General features: G+C 45.2%; 1 protein-coding gene and 1 pseudogene across 18 annotated transcripts in view; both read left to right on the top strand.

The window, feature by feature from the left end:
• Positions 1 to 26492, top strand: part of LOC147026056 (ATPase family AAA domain-containing protein 2-like) — a 138367-nt gene extending 111875 nt beyond the window's left edge. For 17 of the 18 annotated variants that reach the window (XM_085881063.1, XM_085881070.1, XM_085881072.1 and 14 more), the window contains 7 exons: positions 394 to 516; positions 14138 to 14275; positions 14442 to 14671; positions 15141 to 15561; positions 17243 to 17379; positions 17868 to 17996; positions 24127 to 26492. In XM_085881063.1, the coding sequence (XP_085737189.1) occupies positions 394 to 516; positions 14138 to 14275; positions 14442 to 14671; positions 15141 to 15561; positions 17243 to 17379; positions 17868 to 17996; positions 24127 to 24216 (1268 nt within the window). In that variant the 3' untranslated portion in view covers positions 24217 to 26492. The remainder of the gene's footprint in view (positions 1 to 393; positions 517 to 14137; positions 14276 to 14441; positions 14672 to 15140; positions 15562 to 17242; positions 17380 to 17867; positions 17997 to 24126) is intronic. The other variant, XM_085881078.1, reaches the window with a different exon arrangement.
• On the top strand, positions 18005 to 22506 carry LOC147026057 (ribonuclease P protein subunit p38-like; annotated as a pseudogene).
• Positions 26493 to 27279: the final 787 nt, after the last annotated feature.

Raw genomic sequence — 27279 nt, 5'->3', positions numbered from 1 at the left:
ACGTCGGGGTTGATCCTAAATGTTATTGGCACCTTTAGATAAGCATAAAGTCCTGTCTGTGAAAAGAGAGCATCTTTCTTGTATCCCCCCTCACCAAATAGGAATTAAATAAAAGAGGCTTTGCTGTTTAATTTCTTATCTACCGTATGACTTGGTGCAGCCACTTTTCTTGTGTAGTTTTAGAAATACATGCAAGTTTCATTGTTAGGATTTGGGACTGCTGTTGGAATGTTCTCTTACCATATTTTGAGGGATGTATACCGGATGTGAGGTGGTTAATAACTGGCTTTTGCATATGGTTCTTCCCTATTTACTTTCTTTTAGTCATTTTTTTTTTCTAACTCTGAAATATTTGCTTGGTGAACTCGATTTTATTTTCCAACCCCCTGTTAGATCGAATAATTAGACACCGAGCTTGTACACTGAAGGACACGGCGGAAGCCATCATGGCGGCAGAACTGGATCCCGAATTTGAGAAACTCTGCGAGGAGATTCGTGAAGCCCGGAAGAAGCGAGGTGAAACACTGGTTCATTGTCTGTCTGTCTGTCCAGAAACGTCATTTAACGATCGAGGAAGAACTTGATTTCAATTGAATGTTATATTTTGAACACAAATAGGAAAACCAACCTGAAGTTTAGCAGTACCTTGGCTCTGAATTTGTCCCGATCGCACATGCACAGAGAGGAGTGAGATAATTTATTTACTTGTCTGCCCATCTGGCAGTCAAACAAAATTGAAAATCATGCCAAACAGGAAACTTCCTGTTTTTAATGGCATCGTAAAGGACACAAACAATAGGCATGGATAACTAATGTGTGACGTGGTAAATAAGGTGGTGTCAGACAGTGCATCAACTGCGGTCAACTTCCCAAATTTTTTTTTTCCTCCAACCTTTAAAACGTTTTAATTTATTTAAATTACATTTTACACTTGGACACCATTGAACACAAATCCCCTTTTTGGCACTTTCACCTTCCGTTTAGCAGTACTTGAAAAAAAATTACAGAATTTTACATCATCGCGACCAATCAAATTTCCCACTCACAGACCCCACCCATGTCCTCTTTTTTTTCTCTCAAGAGGTGTTCTATGAACTCTCTCGTCTGAATATGATTCGTTTGTTTCATTTTATTCCTTCATTTTAAAATAAATTACGAGTTTTATTCTAATTTTAATGAAGCTGTTTTTATCAGCACGTAATCGGTTATTTATTGTTTTTATCCCCCACCACGTGGCAGAAGGGGGATATTGTTATCACCCAGGTCATCCTTCCAGCTGTCCATCCGGCTGGCTGGGCGTCAACATTTATAGCTGTGAGTGCGATAACTCATAAACTGTTCGCCATATCAATTTTAAATTTGGGTCACACATGTACCACCTGAAAAGGAAGAACGCTGTTGATTTTGGGTGTGGCCGGCACCAAGATGGCCGACTGGGGCGGCGTCAACATTTTTAGCTGTGAGTGCGATAACTCATAAACTGTTCGTCATATCGATTTGAAATTTGGGTCACACATGTACCACCTGAAAAGGAAGAACCCTATTGATTTTGGGCATGGCAGGATCCAAGATGGCCAACTGGGGCGGTCCGTCCGGCTGGCTGGCTGGGCGTCAACATTTATGGCGTCAACATTTATAGCTGTGAGTGCGATAACTTATAAACTGTTCGCCATATCGATTTGAAATTTGGGTCACACATGTACCACCTGAAAAGGAAGAACCCTATTGATTTTGGGCGTGGCCGGATCCAATATGGCCGACTGGGGCAGCCATCTTGAAAAAAATGTTTTTTGTAATAAATGGAAAACCGCTTATCTGATTTCAATTATTTTTCAATGGCGGGGGATTCCCCATCTCTGATGGTATATTTTTATCCTCTGACATCAGGGATATTTTCCCTCATACTTGTGTTCAAATGGTAGAAGTCTAACCCTTTCTAACGCAGTTACCCCCTTCGCTCCACGAACCCAACCTATTTTTCCTTCTCCTTTTCTTTCCCATACCTACTGTATATTTTTCCCCCCTCAATTTCTCTGCATCTTGGTCACTACAAAAGTAATGTCACGTGTATCGTCCCCAATTACTCCTGTTAACGCTCGGTAGGCAGGACCATGCATGCCGCGATCCGCCCGTTGTGTCGACAACCGATTATTAGTACACTAGTTAGTGCAGTCCGATAATGAGCGGTTTTATCAGACTGCTTTCGGCAACTTCTAAAGGTGCCGGTAATGATCGGATTTTAGAATCGCCTTAATTTAAATTCCCTCCAGGGAAAACCCAATGGACCAAAGCGTTTTATGAGTGTGGCGAGATGCAAAGTGAGGCAAATACGTCATCTTATAAAATAACGGATGTTTATTCCTACAGGATGATAAAAATGGAGATTATCAACACCTCGGCAATGATGAAAATGCATAATTATTAACCATACATTGATGGGTTGAAATTCCTGGGCTCCACACGCACAGCTCCTATTTGTTAAGAACCGCACCCAGTTTTCAGGATATTGCATCCTGAGCAGTGAACGGTGCTGCTGGTGCTCAGTTCAGGGACTTGTTTTCCCCCTCTTTGAATTTTACCAGAATGTGCTCCAATGGGGTGATTTGGACAGCCAAGGGGGGAAGGGTGAGCAGTGATGGTGCATCCAGAAGGGGAGCACTCAGATAGAGACAGAAAGATGGCCTTTGGCTTCCTCAGGTTTTATTAGCTCTGCTCACCCCGCCCAGCTTCCATGCCTCTCGGGCCGGGCCAGAGCTACGACATCGAACCAAACCAATGGCCAGTCGCCACAACCACAGCCCTGTACACTCACTGACCTGCCAGTGTCCTTACGCCCGATGAGAATACTGCCAATCGGCACCCGGACTGAGGCTCAGTAATGCTGTTATGACACCTCAGACCCTAACCAGTTTCAGGCAAGGGGGAACACAGCATGAGACACTCTTATCCTGTCTCGCCACTAAATTGGATGTTGATTCAGGGACATAAAGCTATTCCTACCCCCCCCACCTCCACCCCCCCCCCCCACTGTTATAATATGTACAAAAATGCATGCCATACAATTAGTTTAAAGTTTGGTACAAGGGTTGTTTGAATTTACATTGAGTTTTAGTTGACTATAGGGATTACAGCCATTGGCCTAATGCCTGTTTTTTTCACTTTTTGTAAATGAAAATGTTGAAAGTGACTCTTCAACTTTCTCTCTTGTTTGTAATTTATCTTTTGTAGGTTATATAAACCCACAACATGCCCAATATATCAATCTCGATGAGACACTAAATAATCGTTTTGTACCAATATCACAACTCCCAGAGAGAAATATCCGATGCAAAGGGTACTTCCAGATGTGGCATTCAAGCAACAATACAGAAACATGATGAGACCGGAGAAGTTAAAAAGATAGAAAAGGGATTGGATTTTCATCCGATTGACTTGAAATTTGAAGACCAACAGCATATCAGCTTACTGAACTCGAGCACCAATTATTTTGAGGTCAACATAGGCCAAATTTCTAAAATCTTCAATTTTCATCCGATTGACTTGAAGTTTGAACAGGATTTGCATATTAGGTCAATGAATTCAACCACCAATTAATTTTAAGGTCAAAGGGTCAACAGAGGTGTGATTTCTAAAATTGATCGGGCCAAAACTATATATATATATATATATATATATATATATATATATATATATATATATATATATATATATATATATATATATATATATATATCTATATATATATATATATATATATATATATATATATCTATATCTATATATATATATATATATATCTATATATTGTTGCGGATTTCGCGTCCGCCGGCGTGCGACGGCCACGTAACTCGAATCGCGGCACGTCGCCCACCGGACGGACAATCCAGTCGTGACCCTCTCGGACTAACGCCGGGAACCAGTCACGGGTGGACCTTTCGGTCTCACCGCGATCGAGCCAATCAGCCCCCGCGTGGGATAGGGTTGCTCGCCAAATTCGAACTACCTAAGTACCCACGCGGAGGGTAGACCGGGCGATCGCACCTCGCCGCAGGTCGACTTCGGACACGGGCCACTTAAGCGACCCGTTCCGTACTATCAGAATAACCGAGCGGTGTTATCGTCGACCTCGACGGTTCGATTAATTATCGGGCGTATTCAGCCCACTACCAACCCTTTACGTGAAGCAAGATGGGGATTCAATGGAGGAAAAGACGAAGCGAAGCGGGAAACAGTTCAACAATAAAGCACATTTATTCGCGGCACACGGGAAGCACACAAATACAATTCCACCAAATGCACACAAAAAAAAGAAAACACAATTCCATTTACACAAAAAGCAAATACAAAAGTGAAAACACAGTGCAGAGCTAATACCGACTACCGAGCACACGGCAACACTTATACAATTCTACTTCACAGACGGCGCCGACAACACATACCCAAAACCAAGGAAAAGAAATACCCTCAAGAATGAGGTAGGCCTGGGGCCGAGACCAGGTCGGGCCTACCCGTCTGGTGATGAGACGCGGAGCGGCGATGGCCCCGCAACCCGCGGGCCTCGTGGACAGTGCCTGGCAGGGGGGTGGGAACGGGGCCCCCTTGGTCGCACTATCTCAGCGCGGGGGGAAACAGGAGGGGGTTGCTGATGCTCGGGGTATAGAGGATCTTTATTATGTGCGCGACGAGCGTCTCCACCTCGGCCAGGTCGCGCTGCCGGCCTCCCAGGGGTGCAGCTCCCTGCACGACGCGAGCACCCCCTCGTCCGCCCTCGCCGCCTCTCCACAGCTCGTCCCCTCCGTTCCGACTTCAACGCACACGACGAGCAGCTCCACCGCCCGCGAAGTCTTGACTCTCTGTTCGTTCTTGTTTGCGACTCCTCGTTCTCGTTCTGCTGACTCTCTCCTTACTGACTCTCTCGTTCCGACTTTTACGACTCGTTCCCTCTTGCGACTCTCCGACCCCTCGTTCTCGTTCTGCTGACTCTTTCGCTCCGACTTTTACGACTGCTTTGACTGACGAACACCGTCCTTTTATCCCCCCGTAACTTCGCCTTTGACCCCCTCCCTTTGACCTTTCACCTCGCTCCCCATTGGCCCGAGAAAAAGTGGGCGTGAAGGCTTTTTGATCCACAAATTTGCATATATCGATCGCCCTGGGGGCGGGGCCAATTCGCCCCTCGCTCACCGATTGGACGGCAAAAAGTGGGCGTGTGTCGTTTTGGATCCGTTTTTGAAGCAGAAAATCCGTGATTTTGTACACGCTGTTCAACGTGCGCCCCACACGAGTCCAGCATCGGTGCCCATGAGTGGCGCGAGATGACGGTGATGCGATGGTGGCGAGTTGTGACGGTAAAGGTCATGGCGGTTGTGGTGAAGCGGTGGTTGTGGTCGGTGGTTGATGTTGTGGTTGTGATGATGGCGATTGGTCCAAAATAAAGATAGTAAAAGAAAAACGGCTATCCTAAAGAGTCGCAGCACGTATAAATGACATGTATTCCCACTAGACAACGGGTTTGGGCCTAACTACACATGTACTTACCGAGATACCTCACCTAAGGGACCTGAATGGTGGTTTGCGAATCTGGTAACCACAACACTACCCCCTTCCCTTTTTACAGACTCGTCCCGAGTCGTCAAATTTTCGTGTGCCATCATGTGTAGTTTTCCCCTAGTACATTTTACCTACGGATCCCTGAGTGCGACATTCATGGTATTCGTGTCCCCAAAATAAATAACCTGAAGGCTGCGTAACTATCTAAACAAACTCACTCACACGGACGACTTAAATAAAATTGCCGGCGCTAGACAGACATGCCGGGGGCGCACTCATATGTACAGTACATCTTAACCTTAACTTACAAATTTTACACTAAACCATGGCCCAGGATCACTGAACTCTGCAAAAAGAAAGCAGTTAGCAGGGAGCCAGGCTGCCCACATGCAGTCTCTGGCTCAAAACAATGCAGGTGACAGGGAACGTGGCTGGCTGCTCACACGCAGTCCAAGGCCTTCCCTTTTGAACTGAACTCAGTGAACCACAACGGTGCTTGGGCTGCACAACGCAGTCTCCGTGCCAGCTCAAGTGGCACACGCAATGAGCACAACGAATGGATGCATGAACACAAACACGGTGCACGGGCCGCCACTGCAGGCCCGTGTTGTAGCTGCCAACAGGGCAGTTCTTGCAGCTTGCAAACTGTTGCTTTCAGATCCTGGCGCACATGGAAATGAACAGGGGGGGGCAAAGCAAAAATTGAACGGGGCTTGTGAACATGGGCAGTGGGCATGGCATGGCAAAGGTGAGCAGGCAAACACAGCCCGCAGAAGAAGGCCGCTGCAGGCAAACACAGCCGGCAGACAAACTGGCCGGCACAGGCCTCGAAGAAAAACAGCCAGCAGCTGAACTGGCCGGCACAGGCCTTGCAGCACACAGCTGCCGATGATCCAGCCGGCACAGGCCTCGCAGCAAAACAACAGCTGCCGATGAAGTTGGCCGGCACAGGCCTTGAAGAAAAACAGCCAGCCGGCAGATGAAGTGGGCCGGCACAGGCCTTGCAGCAACACAGCCAGCAGATGAAGCTGGCCAGCTTTTGCCGTTCAGTGGAGGTTGGTGGAGGGAGTGCGGTGGTGCTGGCCACTTGGAAGGCGGGCTCGGACCTACCTTCCTGTCTCCCTCCCACCTATCGCCTTTGCCTGTCACTGTACATACCCACTCCCTTAATTTGTCAAACCCCAATTTAGCCCCAACTTATTTTTTTTGTTGTTTTTATTTTTACTTACCCACTATAAATCGTCCCCTAACCCCCTTTATCGTCCTTGTTCGGCTAACCTATTCTGTCACCTAGCCTACTCCCAACCCCTACGTTCCCTTCCCAGAGGGGAATAAGGGAGAGCTAACGTCCTGTGTCGAGGCCCAACGAAGCCTCAGAATGGCCTCCCCAGAGTTCGGCGATCTTAACACCAAGTGGGTCCAGCGGCCCACAACGACAGCGAGGGGATGGATGGTGCGGAGGGGTACATCTCCTAATCTACCCTAACCATTTAACTGTTAAACTACCCCGGGGCTTTCAACAAGCGCCTCTCGCTTAAACTATTGGTTCTAACAACCCAGATTCCCGTCGCCTGTGTTGGTGTCCTCACAATTTCGGGCCTCGCCCCCCCAATTTTCTCTCCGTGCCCTCACACGGTCTCCTGGCTGGGACACGTGGCTCACTTTGGCAGGCACGACCCTCTGCCGATTCTCCCGCTATGGCACCCCCGGGCACTACACTGCCTCCGAGCCTACCAGCTCCCTAACACCGGGGAGTGCCCCCCATGGCACCTCCCCTGAAACGCACACGTGGCAGGCCGGCCTCCCGGGCCCCTTTCCGAGGGTCACCCGTGCCCACAACACTGCCCACGCGGCTAATGGCGCCCCGGGCCCCCGCACCAAGCAGGCGCACCCGTGCCCACTACTCTATCCCGGCCCCCCATGGGCCCTTGGCCTACCGCGGCCGACTAGCCTGGTGCCCGGGGTACCCACTCAGCGATACTCACCTTTCGCAGCCACGCTCCCAAGCCCGTCAACAGGGCTCCTGCACCCCTCCAAATGGGTCTCGAGCCTACTTTCCCACCAACAACAAAACGACCTCCATTTTTCAATTTGACTAACCCAGCTAACTCACTCTATACTGACCCCGGGGTCCCTTGGGCGGGAGTCACTCCTCCCCCCAATCACTCATCGCACCATGCATTCCCCATTCGCTCCACACACACAGACCCGCTGGCCTCACTCACTCAACATGTCTCCACATCATAACTCACCAACAACTCTTCAACACACACACCACTGAACTCTGCCATCCTTCGAACTACATCCCCTAACTAACTCGTGCTCCCACGTCGTCCCTTAAACTACAGCACGTTCCTTTTAACACTACGTAGCTAAGCTACGTCCCCACTACACATTCACCAGTCTGTCTGTCTCCTAACTCAAAAATTCATTTTATTTCCCAACCTAAATCTGGCTACAATCCCTCTAACTAATCCATTCCACGGACTCCATGAGGACTTACCCCTGCCCCATGAAGTCGGTCTAACTAAGCTAACCCTTCCCCCTAACTAGTTTCCATCCTGTGCCCAGGTAAGGGGGTCTTTCACCCCTTGCCCAGGAATCCTTTGCACCCGAAAGTGAGGCTTGGCTTTCTTTTTTTTTTTTTTTTTCCCATGCGCAGCACCTGCGCGGCAACTCGCGCTCTTTGCACCTTGCAACTGTCCGTGACGTCATGCAGCTGCACGTGTTCCTCGTCCCTCCTTGGACGGGACCATCCGGCAGAGATACCCCTCCTGCCGGATTCCAACCACACGTGCAGCCATGACGTCACCGTGCGCATAAAAAAAACTCAAGCCCCATGTCTCGAGGGGTTTCCCACGCGAACACATGTGCTTTGCCCGTTGGAGCTGAACACACGATCGCGTGGAGAACCCGTCCGGTCCAAATCCATTTACCTGCCTAAACTTTGTCCGTCCGCGGGATCGGCAAATCCACCGCGTGCGTTTCCGGACCGGGACTTCACTCTCGCAAGCGAGCACGTGGTGGTCTCGTGCGTTGCACAGCACGAACCGCGTGCTCACTGCTGGGTGAACCCGGCACGGTCCTCGAAACAACCACAGCCGCTACTCGGCTTTCTCTCCTCTGTCGCCGTCGTCGTCGCCATTCCACACACGCATACCTGCGTGTCACGACGCACACAGTCCACACCATCACATTCACACGGGGAGACGCGGCTGCGTGCTCCCGCATGCCAACCGACATCTCCCTCTCATACCGCTCTCTCACACACACGGTCTCCCTGGCACACAGCGACCTTGCACACGGCCGTTCACTCACGCGTGCCTCACTACTCACACAAACCATACTACTCACACGTGGTGCTCCATTCACTCGCGCGGGGGCACTCACCCGCGGTGCCTCGCCCACACACGCGAGGGCACTCAACCGCTGTGCCTCATCCACACACCGTGCCTCACTCATACACGCGGGGGCACTCACCCGCGGTACCTCACTCATACACACGGCGACACTCACACACGCGGTCTCTTCCACACAACGTCCCTTACTCATACACGCGGGGGCACTCAACCGCGGTGCCTCATCCACACACCGTGCCTCACTCATACACGCGGGGGCACTTAACCGCGGTGCCTCATCCACACACGCGGGGGCACTCACCCGCGGTTCCTCACTCATACTGGCCGTTTCACTCACACACACGGCCTCTTCCACACACGGTTCCTCATCCACACACGGTGCCTCATCCAAACACGGCGTGCTGGGAAGCACGCACTCCAGCACCATCGCCACCACACCACTCACACACGGGGTCGCTTCCACACACGGGGACGCACTCACGCCTTGCACCACACACACAGGGACAACCACACTGGGGATTTGTGTCCCCACAAGGGTCTCCGGGGCCTCTATACCCCCCAAGCTCTCCAAGCACCTGTCCACAGCACTCGTCCCCTCAACCTCGCAAAGCACGACCGAACTCACCTGGTCGTGACTCGCCTCAAGGGGGCATACTCCCTCCCCTCGTTCCTGGAGGAGGCCATCCAGGTGCTCGCACCGGGTCCCAACACGCTCCGCGAGCTCACCCCCATTATCCTCCACTTCCTCCGTGTGTGTGTGTGCGTCACTTACCCCGTCTTCATCGTGTAGTCTTCCCTCTATCGTTCCCATCTCCCGTGTCTCTGCCAACTCGGTCACCTCTTCACCCTTTACCTCCCTTGTCTCAACTATTATTTCCGTTGTCGTCACCTCGTGTCTCGTCTCACACGTTTTGGTCTCCCCATTTAATTTTTCCCTTTCGGTCATCGTCACGACCCTCGCCCAACACGTTCCACGAATTATTTTTTCACCCGCCTCCACCGCGGGCCCGTCAGCCGTTGCACCCCCTTTCAGCTCGTTTGTTCCGACACGTGGAGTCGCCATTTTAAGTTCCCTGCTCACTGCCTTCATGCCCGCCTGCAGGCATTGGCCCATGTTCTGCGTCTCACCCCGTAGCTCTTTCATCTCTTCTTTCATGTTTGCTTCCATTCCGTTTATTTGCTGTGTATTCGCATCCATCGTCGTTTTCACTTCATTTGTATTTGTATCCATCTTTTCGTTCATGCCTTTCATTTCGTTTTTTATTTCATTTGTCATTGCCGCCAGCATGGCGCATAGCTGGGCCACGTCGGGTGCACTCAGCTGAGCCGTTTCAGCAAGGGTTTTGGTGGAGAGGGGGGGGGAGGTGTCATACACTGCGGCCGCTGCCGCACCCATTTCAGGTTCTGGGTTTAGTTGGGCGAGTCCGTGTTCCTGCACAATCAACATTTCCTGCACGGGGATTCCATCCTGGACCATGGACTCTACATTATTACACATATACATTTCTAATACCCCCGGCTCCCGCTCGCCTTGAGACGCCATCTTGCTTCTCGTGAAGGGTTAATTTGCTCGCTCGTAATTTGGAGGGAATCGGGGGTCGCTTCTCTCACCCCTGGACCGATTCCCGTGAATTTCGCTGGAGACAGGAGAGCCCGTTTTCCTGTTCTCCGATACCAGTGCCGCGAGGAGGGCGATGAATTTGTATCCCACTCCTGACACCAGTGTTGCGGATTTCGCGTCCGCCGGCGTGCGACGGCCACGTAACTCGAATCGCGGCACGTCGCCCACCGGACGGACAATCCAGTCGTGACCCTCTCGGACTAACGCCGGGAACCAGTCACGGGTGGACCTTTCGGTCTCACCGCGATCGAGCCAATCAGCCCCCGCGTGGGATAGGGTTGCTCGCCAAATTCGAACTACCTAAGTACCCACGCGGAGGGTAGACCGGGCGATCGCACCTCGCCGCAGGTCGACTTCGGACACGGGCCACTTAAGCGACCCGTTCCGTACTATCAGAATAACCGAGCGGTGTTATCGTCGACCTCGACGGTTCGATTAATTATCGGGCGTATTCAGCCCACTACCAACCCTTTACGTGAAGCAAGATGGGGATTCAATGGAGGAAAAGACGAAGCGAAGCGGGAAACAGTTCAACAATAAAGCACATTTATTCGCGGCACACGGGAAGCACACAAATACAATTCCACCAAATGCACACAAAAAAAAGAAAACACAATTCCATTTACACAAAAAGCAAATACAAAAGTGAAAACACAGTGCAGAGCTAATACCGACTACCGAGCACACGGCAACACTTATACAATTCTACTTCACAGACGGCGCCGACAACACATACCCAAAACCAAGGAAAAGAAATACCCTCAAGAATGAGGTAGGCCTGGGGCCGAGACCAGGTCGGGCCTACCCGTCTGGTGATGAGACGCGGAGCGGCGATGGCCCCGCAACCCGCGGGCCTCGTGGACAGTGCCTGGCAGGGGGGTGGGAACGGGGCCCCTTGGTCGCACTATCTCAGCGCGGGGGGAAACAGGAGGGGGTTGCTGATGCTCGGGGTATAGAGGATCTTTATTATGTGCGCGACGAGCGTCTCCACCTCGGCCAGGTCGCGCTGCCGGCCTCCCAGGGGTGCAGCTCCCTGCACGACGCGAGCACCCCCTCGTCCGCCCTCGCCGCCTCTCCACAGCTCGTCCCCTCCGTTCCGACTTCAACGCACACGACGAGCAGCTCCACCGCCCGCGAAGTCTTGACTCTCTGTTCGTTCTTGTTTGCGACTCCTCGTTCTCGTTCTGCTGACTCTCTCCTTACTGACTCTCTCGTTCCGACTTTTACGACTCGTTCCCTCTTGCGACTCTCCGACCCCTCGTTCTCGTTCTGCTGACTCTTTCGCTCCGACTTTTACGACTGCTTTGACTGACGAACACCGTCCTTTTATCCCCCCGTAACTTCGCCTTTGACCCCCTCCCTTTGACCTTTCACCTCGCTCCCCATTGGCCCGAGAAAAAGTGGGCGTGAAGGCTTTTTGATCCACAAATTTGCATATATCGATCGCCCTGGGGCGGGGCCACCCGCCCCTCGCTCACCGATTGGACGGCAAAAAGTGGGCGTGTGTCGTTTTGGATCCGTTTTTGAAGCAGAAAATCCGTGATTTTGTACACGCTGTTCAACGTGCGCCCCACACGAGTCCAGCATCGGTGCCCATGAGTGGCGCGAGATGACGGTGATGCGATGGTGGCGAGTTGTGACGGTAAAGGTCATGGCGGTTGTGGTGAAGCGGTGGTTGTGGTCGGTGGTTGATGTTGTGGTTGTGATGATGGCGATTGGTCCAAAATAAAGATAGTAAAAGAAAAACGGCTATCCTAAAGAGTCGCAGCACGTATAAATGACATGTATTCCCACTAGACAACGGGTTTGGGCCTAACTACACATGTACTTACCGAGATACCTCACCTAAGGGACCTGAATGGTGGTTTGCGAATCTGGTAACCACAACAATATATATATCTATATCTATATATATATATATATCTATATATATATATATATATATCTATATCTATATCTATATCTATATATATATATATATATATATATATATATATATATATATATATATATATATATATATATATATATATATATATATATATATATATATATACATATATCTCAAAAAGTTGTGGATGGATCTGGATGTAATTTGGTTGGCAGGTTGGGTGTGTGACCATGACGAATTGATTCGATTTTGGTGAAGATCTGAATATGGATCTGGATACGAGAATTATTTTATTTTCACAGTGATTCTTCACCATTGAGAGATAGGGCCAAAAATGATATATAGCTTGATATTTCAAAAAATTTATTGGGCCTGATATATTCTCGTAGATGACGCATGACGTGGCGGAGGTATGCACTCCACCGAGTACCCTTCTATTGTATTCATTCATTCATATTTATTCCTTCATTCATTCATTTGTATACAAAGGCAAGACTCGGGGAGGAGCTGGGAGTTCAAATTTGTGTCGACAACCTCGTGTGAAGCATGGTGGAGGCTCTGTTCATGTTTGGGGATGTGTTTTGGCTGCTGGTGATTTCGTGAGAATTGAAGAAGCAATGAATGCTGACAAGTACAAGCAGATCTCAATCCACCATGGTATTCTGTCAGGAAGGAGGCTAATTGGCACAAACTTAATTTTCCAGCATGAAAACGACCTCAAACACACTGCAAATGTCGTTAAATTCATATTTACCAAAATGAGCAGTCAGGAACTCCATAACTATTAAAGTGGCCTCCTTCAAGGCCACTTTAATAGTTCAAGGCCACTTTAAAAGTCCTATCATTAACATTGTAGAAGCTGTCTTGGATTATTAAGGAGCACCTATCGTTTACTATAGACATTCAGTCTACAAAATCGCACCTTCTGGATTCATACTCTGTTGTACCTGCTGTAGCACTGACCCCAACAATGACATTTGTGCCTAAAATATAATTTCAGGAAGCTTCTAACAGCCTCACTGAAAGTAAGGAGAAGGAAAGCTATGGCTTCAAGAACCTTCAACATTGCTCGAACTGTTATCATGGGTTGCATCCCACGCCAGTCTCCAACCCGATATAACAACCTATTTACCCTGACAGCACTACTTCCAAAATTCTATGAGAAAGCAGATTCACCTGCAATGTTACAAAGCAAGTTGATGAATTTATCAATCCGAACACATTCCAGTTATACCGTGTTTTTGCCCAATCTTTGCGAAGGCCAAATATATTCAGTGGGAATGGCCAGACACTTTAGGATGTTTGGAGAAGATGAATTTGGTTTTATCCTGGGGGTGTTTGCACCAATAAATGGCCATATGGAATGTACTCTGAGATTGCATGGAAGATTCTGGCTGGGTTGAAGCAATAACCTAGCCTGTATTTGCTACTTCTGGGACCATAGACAGGTTCTTAAAAGCATCACACCTGACAAGAATGTAGCATGTTCATCAGGTTACTGTGTGGTAGCATTGTGAAACCTCCAGCAACAAGTAATGATAATAACTGATAATAGCAAGATCTTGCATCGTGGTATAAAGTGTTTTCGGTAATATTTAAATGCGATTTAAATCGGTAATATTTAAATGCGATTTAAATCGGTAATATTTAAATGCGATTTAAATCGGTAATATTTAAAAGATGATCTGGGGTAAACGGGCCTCGTTTTGGTTGCAGGTTACTCCCGAAGAAGTGCAATCCCTGTCATGACTCGGTCAACCGCATTAAAACCGGCACGAATGCCTGTTGATACGCCAAGGTTGGAGCAGCCTGAGGCTTTGTGTGGACAAGGCAAGCTCCCCAACAAGCCAGCAGGTAACAATGGAAAAAGGAAATGAGTAGTTGGCAGGATTGATGTATAAATGTTTTTTTAGTCTCTAAAAAAAAAAAACAATGCTTCTCAATTCTGCCTTGTATGCGGACATTTTCGGAACATTCTTCACTTTTCTCTGCGTACTCAACAACGTGCAATGGCACAAAGGAATGGCCTACAAACGCAAGAAGCACCGACGCCGTTACAAGTGGCAGCATGGCGACTGCCGCAACCCCAGGAAATCTACGCCACACATGCCTCAGCGCAAGAGCAGCACGGAAGCAGCGGACACCATGGAGGGGACAAATAGTGAAACGAAACAAGATGACCAGAAAGAGACAGTTGTAACGGGGGAAGATGTGATAAAAGATGAGATGGCAGAGATTACTGAAAATGAGGTGAGTGGAACCAAATTTGATTGGTCAGCTTGTGCATTTGTATAGCATACTCATTGCTTCAATTGCAGCTTCATTGTCATTCATTTATTTGTTTGTTTAAAGGGCTTTGCATAAACATCTTGTCATAAACATCTTGCCCAAAGCATACAGAATGTGGGCCAAACTCTTCACGAATAGCATGGACCATCGGAAAGATTTCATACATTTTTCATTTGACTAAAGATGTCACGTGTGGGCATTTAGATGCACGCAGTATGGATCTTCTTGGTTCATTAGACATTCTAAATAATTGGTAACTCCCACAGAGAAGAATTGCCCTTCTTCAGACTTTTTTTATATTCATTCAGCAGTCATAGTGTACAAAACACAATTTGTCGATTTAGATTTTTGTAAGCAGTCTTTTTATGGTTTGGCTTGAATTTTGGTGTGTTCTTTTATATTATTTGTGTGTATGCAATTTTGTTTCCAGACTGAAATGGTTACTGAGCTTGGTAAGGTGAATAAACAAGAGGAAGAACCTGCAAAATATGGAAAAAATGACGACGACGAGGAGCATGTGAATGATGCGATGGAGTATGAGGTTGAGGATTTTTTAAATGAGGATGAAGATTCAATGGAAGAGCAGGAGAGGATCAGTTTCATCGAGACCGAAAAAGAGGTAGTTTTCAACAAAAAATCTGATGACTTTGCAGCTGATGAGAGTCTTGAAGATTCTGAGGTGGTGAGGGATGCGAAGAAAGAGAACGGTGAAAGGACACCTGCTGATGAAAGTATTCGTGAAGAAGTTGAATGCAAAAACAATGAAAACGAGGATTCTCTGATGAACCAGATGATGGTTTCCACGCCGATAAATTCCATTCGGTCTGAGCATAAGGAGAGGCTCCATGAGGGTTTGTTTAATTTATATTTTTTTGATTCTGTGCTCCTTAGCCTGTCCGTCCGCACCGCGACACTCCGGGTTTTGCAATCACATCTCTGTCTGTCTGCCCCATTACTTTTTTCCTATTTGAGATTTTGTTATGAAATTTTCAACATTTATTGTTAGAATATGGAGAAAAAAAATTGATAATCGAGTCAAAATATCAAAGGGAAAAGCCGCACACAGTAAGTATAAATCCGCCTTATTAGCCAGTCTGCCGTGCGTTGGCACGAGACGGACGGTGTTTTTTTTTTAATCACTTCTGTGTTTATTTATTTATTTACTATTTGAGCTTCAGTTTGTTTGTCGAGACCATAACTATTTTACCATTTGAGCTTTTGTCATCAAATTTTCAACACATCTTTATTTTGAGTATATGGAGAACAGAAATTCATAAAATTTACATTGTTTTATTTATTTTTGCTATTTTCATTTCAGATTCTTTTGAGTTTTCCTTGTCGTTGTTTTGGTGTCAGTAGAAACGTACAAAGCATTTTTCACACTTTGTATGGAGACAGAGGGGCTGGTGATTATTATTATTATTATTATTATTATTATTATTATTACTATTATTATTTATTTACTTATTTGTTTTTAGTACATGGACTAGATGTTCTTGATGAATAAGAGGGGCCGGTGGTGTGATGGACAGGGGGGCTGGTAGTTTGAAACCAAGGCCAGTTAATGCTTGAGGTGTGTGTGTGTGTGCGTGCGCACTTTGGGAAGGAAGAGTATGGGAGTAGAAGATTATCCTAATTAAACTGAACATTTGGAAGATGAGAGAACTTGGAAAAAATAAAATCATGAAAAATTCCATAAGGATAAGGGCGGACAACACCTTTTTGGGGCCTTTTTCCAGTTTGCAATAACCAGATATTTATATATTTATAGCTCATTAGGTTACTGCTGGGAATTTATAGGTATTTAAAGTGTATGTAAATCTTGTTGTAATCGACATGCATTCCATGTACTAGTCATCATTTCAAAAAATAATTCTTCCTCAAATAATTTTCCCCCACCCTGAAACCTCTCCCTTACACCGAATCCAAATAAAAGGATGTCCTTTGTTGATCATACCCCCCCTCCCCCTTCTTCCGCATAACATATCTTCTGGTATCTCCACCCCATCTCCCGTAGCTGACCTCGTACGGTTCAGCCTGCCGTTCCTATTCATTAAAAATAGTAATTAACAAATTGTCCATGAAGAGTTTTACTATCTCTCTCCAATGGCTCGAGGAAATTTTGTCATTTTGGAGTTTTTTTATTTTGCTGGCATAGCGAGTTTAAGTCAGTTAAACCGGGATTGCCCACCAACATTGCTTTGCGTAAAACGAAATGAGTTTTAAGTTTATGTATTTAAAGTTTGAGTGAATGTTCATGAAAATGGGGACCTGGTTTTATTTTTTTTTTTTTTTAATGAAGGACCATTAAAGCTTTTTATTATTTTTAATTCAATCTTAGATGTAATGCTGGGATGTTCAGGACAATCCAGTAGTTGTTGCACTCTTAGTTTATGTCCATATTGTCTCAAGTACATAAAAATAAAATGTCCAACAATATGTTGGATGTATTTTATTTTCAATATAGATTGCTGATACCCCCCTCTGAGTACAAGGGGTAAAGGGTAGCCCGGTGCGTGTTTCCTTGTGCAGAAACCCCGTGTACGTCGAGCAACAAGTGTTGCCGTGCTCTGCAGCAGCAGCTCGGGGAAGGACATGGACATGTGCAACTTTCCGAGGTGCTAGATGAGCCACAACCGTTGCTCATAGTGGACATGGCACAACTTGAGGTGGGTATTTTGTTTGTACAATTTTTTTTATTTCTTAAGGGATGGTTTATTGCAAAGGGGCGTACCGAGTTGGATTCATCAAGGCCGTCCTGTTTCAGATGATTAGTACGGTTACACGCTGTTAAATTGAGAGCATCCAGCATGTCATGAAGGGATGGCAGACTCGTTATTTTTTCACTACCAAGCTGTGCTTGTGTTGTGAGCCATCTACTGAATTTGATTTGAACTTTGGAAAAGCTAATTGCAAAGCATCAAACTTCTACAATTGAAAGCTTGCACATTTTGTGTGTAAGCACTGTCTGCACAGTAGATGAGGACATTTCCAGTGCGATGCATCACCCTAATGAAAATGTGTTTTGCCATGCATTGTGGTACGGATCGGAGTAAAGGGGTGTCCATGCCACAAACGGGCAGTAATCTTTCACTCATCAGGTTCTTCAAAAATGTTGGCAGAACTTAATGACTTATCCTCTGTTTCTCACTACCAGGCCTTAATGGAGCGAGTCGTGAAGGACAGCTATGACTTGCGGGTGGAGGAGCTTGAACGGCTCCATGCCAACCTTTCCCAGTGTATTTTCAGGCACCGAAAAGCATATGACAAAACCCTGCTTGTGCAGGTCAGTGGGTCACCTTTGGACCCTAATTGCTTGTGGAGGTGTACTGTAATGTTAATGTTTCTATGATGACAAATTGTGGGAATCCCTGAGAGGGTGTGCAGGTTAATTTGACCATTCTTTTCGGTGCGGTGAATATTTTCCACTGTGTTTGACAGGAGTCCCTTTCTTGCTCCCATTGGTGAGCTCCATCTTGTGTGAGATTTATTTTTGGCATTGTCTGGATATGAGGTGCCATGTCATTCACAGTGTAACCTTTTTGGGGATTGGGCCTTGAAAAGCTTGCCCACATGGCACCCATACTGTGGGCTATGAGATAGTTTTTTTTTTTACCAGCTTAGTGAGGCTGTAATCATGTTCAGCACAAATTGTCTGTGTCACTGTCCCTGTGCCCAGGGCATAACTTTTTATTTTTACCATTTGAGCTTTTGTCATCAAATTTTAAACGAACCATTTTATAAGAACGTGAAGAACACATACATTTACGTGTCCCCCTAGTTCGCTCGTCTCTCTCACCCTCACTCTCAATTTCTGATGAAAGGGTTTGCCTTTGGGTCTGTGTTTATTACTTACGAAAACTTTAGATTTCATAAGTATATTGATGACTTCCGTCCTCTGTTTGTGTGTTTGTTTGTAGGCACGATAACTCGAGAAAGGAAGAGGCTATGAATGTCAAATTACACCACGTGATTCAGGAGGGTGATGGCTAGCGCTGATTAGATTTTGGTCAAAATCGGTCAAAGGTCAAGGTCACAGTGAGGTCAAACATCCAAAACATGATAACTCGAACGGAAGAAGCTACCAATGTCAAATTACACCATGTGATTCAGGAGGGTGATGGTTAGTGCTGATTAGATTTTGGTCAAAATCGGTCAAAGGTCAAGGTCACAGTGAGGTCAAACATTCGATTTTTGATGGTTTGGTACAGAATCATCGTAGAAACTTCTGGTTTGCATCGCTACCTTCTCTAGAGACAGCTTTTATTAGACAAGGTTGGAGGTCAAGTTGACGATTTCGTAAGTACCAGTCTATGACTGTTTGTATGTTTGTCCGTTTGTCCGCAGAGAATGTGCTCACATAAGCCACAAACGTCACCTCGTGGTAGCCAGTAGTACACGTTACCTTTGTTTTCTACCAAGTAGCTCGATAAAGTATGTACAATTAGAATGTGAGTACATCTATGAAGTATGTACGGTACAATTAGAATGTAAGTACGTCGATAAAATAATACTATAAAACCACCCAAAACAAATCCTGATGAGGGTCTGCAATCATTGATTGCTCTTTCTATTTTTATTGCTCACCTTGGAATGTAGTTATGGGAAGCTTATGGGATGGTGCGTCGTCTGTCCATCCATGAACACTTGCTCCGTCTCTGAAACTACACACACTCTTTCAATGAAACTTGACCGCAACCCTCATCACCCGCGATATACCAAAGTTTGTTCACGACATTAAAAATAATCAGGGCCATAACATTGGTTCATTAGTACATTTTGCTTATTCTGTCACACGTTGACTTCCTCCTCAATATCATTATTCTTTCCACCAGGTGAGCACTCAGGGGTATTGCCATAGTTTTTTTTTTTAATCATTATTATTGCTATTATCATTGTTTTGGATTTTCACTTTTAGTTTTAATTTTCTTAGGAAAATGTTCTAAATGCTGATACTTATTTCCCACCTATTATCATTGTCTGACATGCGGGTTGGCAGGATGACTGTGAGGTACTTACACTCGCCTCTCAGCTGTCTAGCCTGGGTTAGTTTATAGCTGGGTCTTGATTCAGTAATCCGTGTTTCATAGGCAGGGTGATTCATCAATGTGTGTGCCGTCTCTCAGCTGGGCGTTAAATAGGTGTTCCGTCTGCCGTTATTAGTTGGTGGATGTTAAAGATCCCATTGTGTCCTTCCCAAAGATTCGGCAAGCTATCGCCGGCACCTTGAACAAATTACAAATTCCTACCAAAACTATTCAGTCGAATGTCAGGCTTGGCCAACTTCACGAGAATGTGGGAATAATTGTGGCTGCTAAAGAAAGAAGATAATTTTATGTCTTATTTAACAAAAAAATATGTAAACTGTTAGTCTTCATAATGCCATTTTATTTACTTGCAATAAATTTTCAGCCACCAAACTTATTAGATCTTTCTAAAACGTGCACCTGTTCTCTTTCCTTGCTACAAGAGTAAGGCTTGTGGAAGAGCAAGATTAAATTGACAGTGGTGTGGCAGGGCAACATTTGGGCATAACTAGCAAGGGAATTCAGGAACATGAAAGGGAGAGGGAGGAGCAAAGGCAACACTAAAACCAGTGCTTAAATGGCTTAGGTTAGGAAGCGTTGCCGGGGATAAGAAAGATCATGGGTCAGGGCGGGGATGACACAAGATGATAATGCACAGCTTGTTTGACACCTTTGAGGCAACGGTGAGACAGAACAGCCTCTGGAAGGTGGTACCATAGTTGTGAGATGTGAGTAATAAAGGAGTCGAGGTGTGCAAAGAGTCACAATCTTGGAAGTTTAACCAGGAGGGGGTTACTGGAAGAAAGTGTGCATCCTGGAGTTGCTGGGGAGGGTCGATGGACAGAGAACAAAAAGGGAGCAGTATTAGAAAAGATGTGGTAAAACACAAATAGACCATCCAACGACCGATGATGAGAGCAACAGACCTTGTGCTTCAGTCTCGTCACAGGAGGTTTCTAGATTGAGAGCTTAAGATTGTATGGAATCCAGGACAGATAGCTGTCATGCTGGGACACTGATTTTCCAAGGAAAGACTTGGATCGACGGAGGATGCTGGCTTTAGAGGCCAACTTTGCTATGTGGTTCACCCAGGCGAGGTCATGGCTGATAGTGAGGCCTCGAATTTCAAGAGGTTGAACATCTAACAGTGGCTGACCATGGAAATAGATAAGTGGGTTTGTTTGATCCTTCTGGAGCAACAGGGTGAGACTGATATTTTCCAGGATTGTAGTAAATGTTTTATTTCTCAGATCATGTACTTAGGGGCATCTCGCTTGACGAGCCGTTCCAAGCCATGTAGCCAAAATCTCTCCAAGTCAATCGCTGAGGCTGTGACCGATCTTTTGAACATGATCCTGATTGCTGCGTCGGAACCAGGCTGACCCGCGAGAATGGCGGAATCGTGTGTCGTCGCGGAAAGAGGACACCGGGATGATGACAGAGTCCTAAGAGGTAGAGCAGCTGAGCGGGTGGAGCTCATGCATCGCTTGGAGTGAGCTCAACGTCGGGATGAACAAAGTGATTCAAGCGCTGGAGTAGGACACACTTGGTCTCATGTTGATGTGTGGAAGTGCACGGTTCCTAGTCCTGAGCCGGCAGATCATGCTGCTCTGCATCTCCAGGTCTGTTCCCATGGCCCATTTGCAAGGCATGGGTGCATGAACCACAGCAGTGCTCGCTCTTCTCTTCGTTCTCGTTCTGGGCATTCACATGGACTGCTCAACATTTGCGGACACTGCAGGCAATCTCGTCATTGCTGTTGGCGCTCCGTGTGGCCTGGATGAGTGAGCTTTGGGCCGTGGGGACTTTGAGCTTGAACGCATCTCACAATTAGATTTTAAAAGTATATTTTAGTTTTTAACAAAGGTGAAATGCAGTACTGTATAAATGTCGATTTTAAAATCTGTGAAATACTACATCAATGAAAATGTTCATCATGGGGCTAATGGTCCTGCAACATTCAATATCATTGATGATGATGACCAGCATCTAAATAATTCCAGATAAGCAGAGAGAGACTCAGCTGTAGTTTGTATTGCAGTGGGATGCGGTACTGTCATCTGCAAAAAGGAAGAGTTTTCTCGAGCATTGGACTGGTCGTTTAGGTCTATGGGCCCAACCAAGCCACTACTTTCGTGAACTCCAGCATCCACTGGGGGAGGGGAGTTGGGGATTCCATTGACAGCATCACATAGACTACATGAGTGGATGAAGTCAGTAATCTTGGAATGAATGTGGCCTTGAATGCCATAAGCAGAGAGCTTGGTAAGCAAAGCAGGATGCCCAACTAGGTTGAATGCTTGAGATATGTCCACACATATACACATACACCAACACATGTTTTCTTGGAATTAGAACACTATCTTTGGCAAAGGGTCATTGAGTGTGAACCATGAGATTGTTGAGGCCTGGTACTCTTATGAAAACTCCATCAACCAACGCATCGACTTGGATCCCACAGACAAAGCACTACACAATCAATTACGTCAACAAAAGCGGCAGAATAATTTGAATGCAGGGAGCCCTATGATTGGCAAGGACTTGGACCAATGCAGGACACAAACCATCTCCAACAGAACTTAACACAGTGTCACCACCACTCTTGATGCCACTGAGGAAGAGAACGAGCTTGTTCTCGAAACGTCAGGCTTTAATAAAGAATTTATTATTTTACTGCTTAGTGTAGGGGAGTTGGGGATTCCTTAGGTTCGTCCCCCATAATCAATAAACAGAAACAGGCAATGACTTTTACTCATATATATATATATATATATATATATATATATATATATATATATATATATATATATATATATATATATATATATATATATATATACAGTGACCTGCAGAAGTATTCACCCCCCTATCAATCATGTTGCATTTAGATGAATTATGAATGATGTATGGAGAAACTATTTTTCCAAATGAACTTTTTTATTCATAACTTGAAAAGATGAATCTAAACACTGTTATAATTGAAGGAGGTTCCATGTCAGGAATACGTGCAAAAAAACATGCACAACTCAAAATTCACTGGTTGTAAAAGTATTCAGCCCCTTTGGTCAGTACTTGGTGGAAGCATGTTTTGCAGCAATGACTGTGATGAGTCTTTTAGGGTAGGTCTCTATCAGCTTTACGCAGTGAAGTGAGATGGTGAAATCTTTGCCCAGCTGATGAGTTTGGATGAGCGACCTGATCTGGATAGAGTCTGGGTGGTATGATACATTTTCTACTTCTTTCACCGTACTTAAAGGGATAATGAGTGATTGAAATCTTCTTATAACCCTCTCCTGAACCGTGCTTCTCCACCACTTCATGTCTGTCTTCCTTGGAAAGCTCATTGGTCTTCATGTTTGCCTTGTTGGTTGACCAAGTGAGTTGCACCTTAATACTACGAAGGCAGGAAATCTTTCCTACCTAGAACCATCTCAGCCATCATTTTGACTATTACGTCTTTCTTTTAAAGTTATTAATACTGATGTAATTTATAATAATTTATATTTTAAGTCATGAAACAACTTTGTACTTATCACAGGAAGCAAGAGTGATTAGAAAGAAAAAAAACCGAAAAGTCAAAATGACTGTGTTAAAAACTTCGTAGTGTTAAAACTCCTTAGATAAGTGGGGAGCTTAATTTTTAAGTTTAACCAGTGATTCCATACAGGTGAAACCTATCACACTTATTCTGTAACCTTTCAAACAATTTGTTCCTGAAGTGATTTTGGGTTCATTAAGCAAATTATTTGAATACTTATGTAACTGAGAATCATCTGATTTTTCTCTGTTAATCCAACTTATTCACATTTTATCTGAATTTTTAGCTTTCACTTTGAAATAGTTTGTTAAGACTTGAGATATTAACTTTTATTTGAAGACATCATGAGAGAAGCTCAGGTGGCTTCAAAATGTGAACATTTTGGAGTTTGCGGGGGGGGGAGGGCGGGGTGAATACCTTCTTGTGGGCCACTTTAAATCCATATATGCTTCTGCTCCATTATAAAGATAATGTTGATCTGTTGGGTATCAAGGTAATGTTATTCTGAATAGGCCTTGTCACCAGCCAATCTTTAATGCAGTCTCCCTCAAAAAGGCGCTGTGTGTTGAGAACCATTTTGAATGTTGCATCGCAGGTTCTGATCTTTCTCAATTGCTATTGCGGATGCTGAGTTGCGTGACGACATGACGTAAAATTGTAATCGCCTCATGTTCCGCCGATAATTTGCAATCGTAGATTCAATTTCTCAGTCTCCTTCAACGCCATTTGGATTTTGAGAGTACCCCCAGCGTCATTTACTTCGAAGCATTAACAGTTGCTTGTGTGTATTCTCTGCTGGAAGGTTTATTTATTTTAAATGTTTATATTAAGCGAGTGTCTTCTTCCTGCAGGAGATGGAAGCGCAAGCAGAAGCCTTTTTTACAGCCTTGGAGAAGACTAATGCACAATGGCCGCACAACTCCTCCAATTTGCTGTGTTGACTACCCTGGGTTCACGGACACCTTCTCCAATTTAGGTGGAGACTTGCAGCATTAGGATGAAAAACGGCATTTTGTTCAGTTGTTCTTGGGGCCTAAGGAGATCATCCCAACCACCACTATATGCCTGTTTTGATGGTCTTTCTACCTCCCCCAGCATGGTTAAAGAGGGGGTGCACATGCACCGAATGAAACCGAACATGCTGCCATGAATCGGTTCCAACCTGTTCTTGTGGGCAATGGAAGGCTGACGGGGTACGGTGGGTGGTGGGGAGGGGACGAGATGGGGTATTTGGTTAAATGGACGCGTGATCAAATACGTGATGTCTGATAATATCGCCTTGTGACTGACACGTATGTCTCAGGTATTTTGAAACCGATTTCAGCTGTTTCAAACTAATCATTAGGAGGTAAACTCAAATCCTTCTAAACCCATTTTGCCATGAAGAGTTGACAGGAAGTGCTGAACTAAAGTTTCTCTTCCTCTCGTATTTTTTATTATTTTTTTTTCTTGTACTATACTTTTCTTTGTTTGTTTTTTTATTTCTTTGCCTATTTAATTTGTTTTATACCTCACACTTTCGTTTTTGACATTCTTTGTTTCTGCCCTTGCTTTGCCGATGTGGTATATCAGGTTATGTTTGTTGCTTGTAGCTGGTCTTTCATTGTGGCCTACCTTCAAAGCCAAATACTGTGAAGCCCCCTCACATAGCCATCTATCTCAGTAAGTCAGGCAAACAAATTCTTGCATTCCCCACAAAATGCATGATAATGATTAACTTGATCCCACAAAGGCACACTTGTTCTGGTTGTGTGCAGATTTGAAGTCGACGAGATGCAGGTGCCGGCCGCCTCTCAGGGTGAGCTAGCTTTCCCACTGGGAGCGAAATAGCCGGCCTCCTCCTTTTGGCATTGACAGTGCTGTTGCTTTTGACATTTTGTACAGGCGTTCCATTTCTTTTTGAATTGGGTTTTTGCAACGTTTGCCCTTTTCGAAACGATATGGTGATAATTCTCATGGGCGTTGCCATTATGTGGCGCAAGTAGTATCTTGGCCTGAGGTCGTGATTTCGCCGTTACGTCGAGTGCCTAGTAAGGTCACTTCTCAGGACCATGTTTGGCTGCAGAAAGCAGCTTTTAGTACACTCGGTTGTTTTCTTGTATATGCTCATGACGTTCAGTTATTGATAGAAAATATGCTTTAAAAATAAATAAATTTCCTTGTTTTCATCAGGTGCTCTGAGGGGTTATTTGGCCATACTTGAACTTAACTGGACCGCCCCCCCCCCCATCTCCCCACTTCACTCTTATGGTGTCATGCTTTTTTTCAATGCGATAACCTACTGGTGCTGATGGTTGTTTTTGTTTCTTTAGAAATTTGTAAATTTGAAATTGTTTTAATTTCTTTTTCTCCATTTGGGTTACTTGGTTTTGGGTTTATGCCTGAGGAAATCATGCACAAGACACATGATGAGTTTTTTGGGTTTTTAAAAAATTATTAATTATATTTTCCTGGCTGGAATAATGCTGAACGTGGCAGACTTCGGATGTAATTGCTTGAGCCTCGATTTGCTGCAGACCGCAGACGCCACAGTAAGCCGTTGATTTGTGAATCGCTTGCAGCCATCGGAGAGCCTGCTTTACACCTAACGCGGCGACTTTCGGCTGCTATGGGTTCCCCGGCGGCTCGCTCATCCTGGCTGGGAAAAGCTTTACCACGGGGATGGAAACAATGGCCTTGCCTTTACCTTAATGTTTCAGTCTACTGTACCTGCACATTGTTTGACGGACTGCCTCTTTGTAAACTCTTGACAAGCATTAAACGACCATCCCAGGTTCCCCAGACACCCACGATTATCGACCGACGCTCGCTGGTTGTTACCATTTTGCAGACACCACGTTGTAAGCAAACAAAAATACAAGTTGTTTCTTTTCCTCTTTGTTTTCTACTGTATTTTTTGTATTATTTGTAAATTCTATGAAGTGTAGCTATGTTCTCACTTCCATGATTTCCGTGCTTGCTCTTTCCTATCGAGTTGTAGAATAGGATCCACGTTGTTGCTATGGCGTTACCTTTTTGTAAATGTTGAATATGCTTGGGGAAGGTTTTTTTTTCATTCCTGCCCACCTCTTTTAGGAATGATGTTGGCAATCTTTTTTTTTTTTTCTTCTTCTTCTTTTTTTTTTTCTTTTTTCTCCTTGCTTTTGGTAAATTATGTATTTGACCAAATAAACGTGGGTATGAATTTGACATTTGTTGTTCAACCTGATGATTGCAATGATCTTTAAGTCTGGTTTTCTCTTTCTTTATTTTTTTTTTAAATAATTAATTTGTTGTAATGTCTTGAATACATTTTGTACAGTTCTATATATTTCTAAACCATTCCTCACAGTGCAGGGCTATAGTTTTCGACCACCGTAGCCTTCAATTTCTATGTGGTGCCTTGTTTTCCACGGCGTCAAGAAGCTAAGCAAGGTAGGTCGGGGTGCTAGCCCAGAGGAGCTGATCGTACTGCAAACGTACGATCGTACTCCCTTCTCTCTTTCTACTGTTCGTTGTGTTTTGCTAAGTCCTGATCCATTCTGTGTTCTGGCTCTTATAGTCCATGAGCTGGAGGGCCATTTCTGGCCAATTGGTACCATCTTGAGGGACTAAGGTTTGTTGTGATTTTATGTTAGGTTGATGTATCTGGAACACAAAAATACATGATGGACATCTGAGTAGAGTAGCTCAAGCATTTTACACAGCTTTATGTGCAGCAGGGGTATATCCACAAAATACGCTAATTTTATCACGTTTATGATTTGGTGGTGTCATTACTCAAATGTAATGCAGTTTATTTGAAAGGAAATTTAAATCACATCCATATCACAAATCATGCATTTTACTTTCAATCTGCAAAATTAAAAGGATACCAAGTTTTATTAATTAATCTGACGTAGTTTCAAAGATGCTACATGTTCAATTCAATAGCAGAAGAAAACGTATATGTTGTGAAGTTCTTGAACAATTTTGAACAGAATGTGCCACAGAGTTATCTTTAATCCCACAGTGTTGGATAAAGA

Source organism: Eptatretus burgeri, chromosome 5 (assembly GCF_056783735.1).
Source record: "Eptatretus burgeri isolate ZD-2024b chromosome 5, Ebu_testis_v1, whole genome shotgun sequence".
Lineage (NCBI taxonomy): Eukaryota > Metazoa > Chordata > Myxini > Myxiniformes > Myxinidae > Eptatretus > Eptatretus burgeri.
Note: the sequence above shows the minus strand (reverse complement) of the source record. Positions and strands in the feature narration are given on the sequence as shown.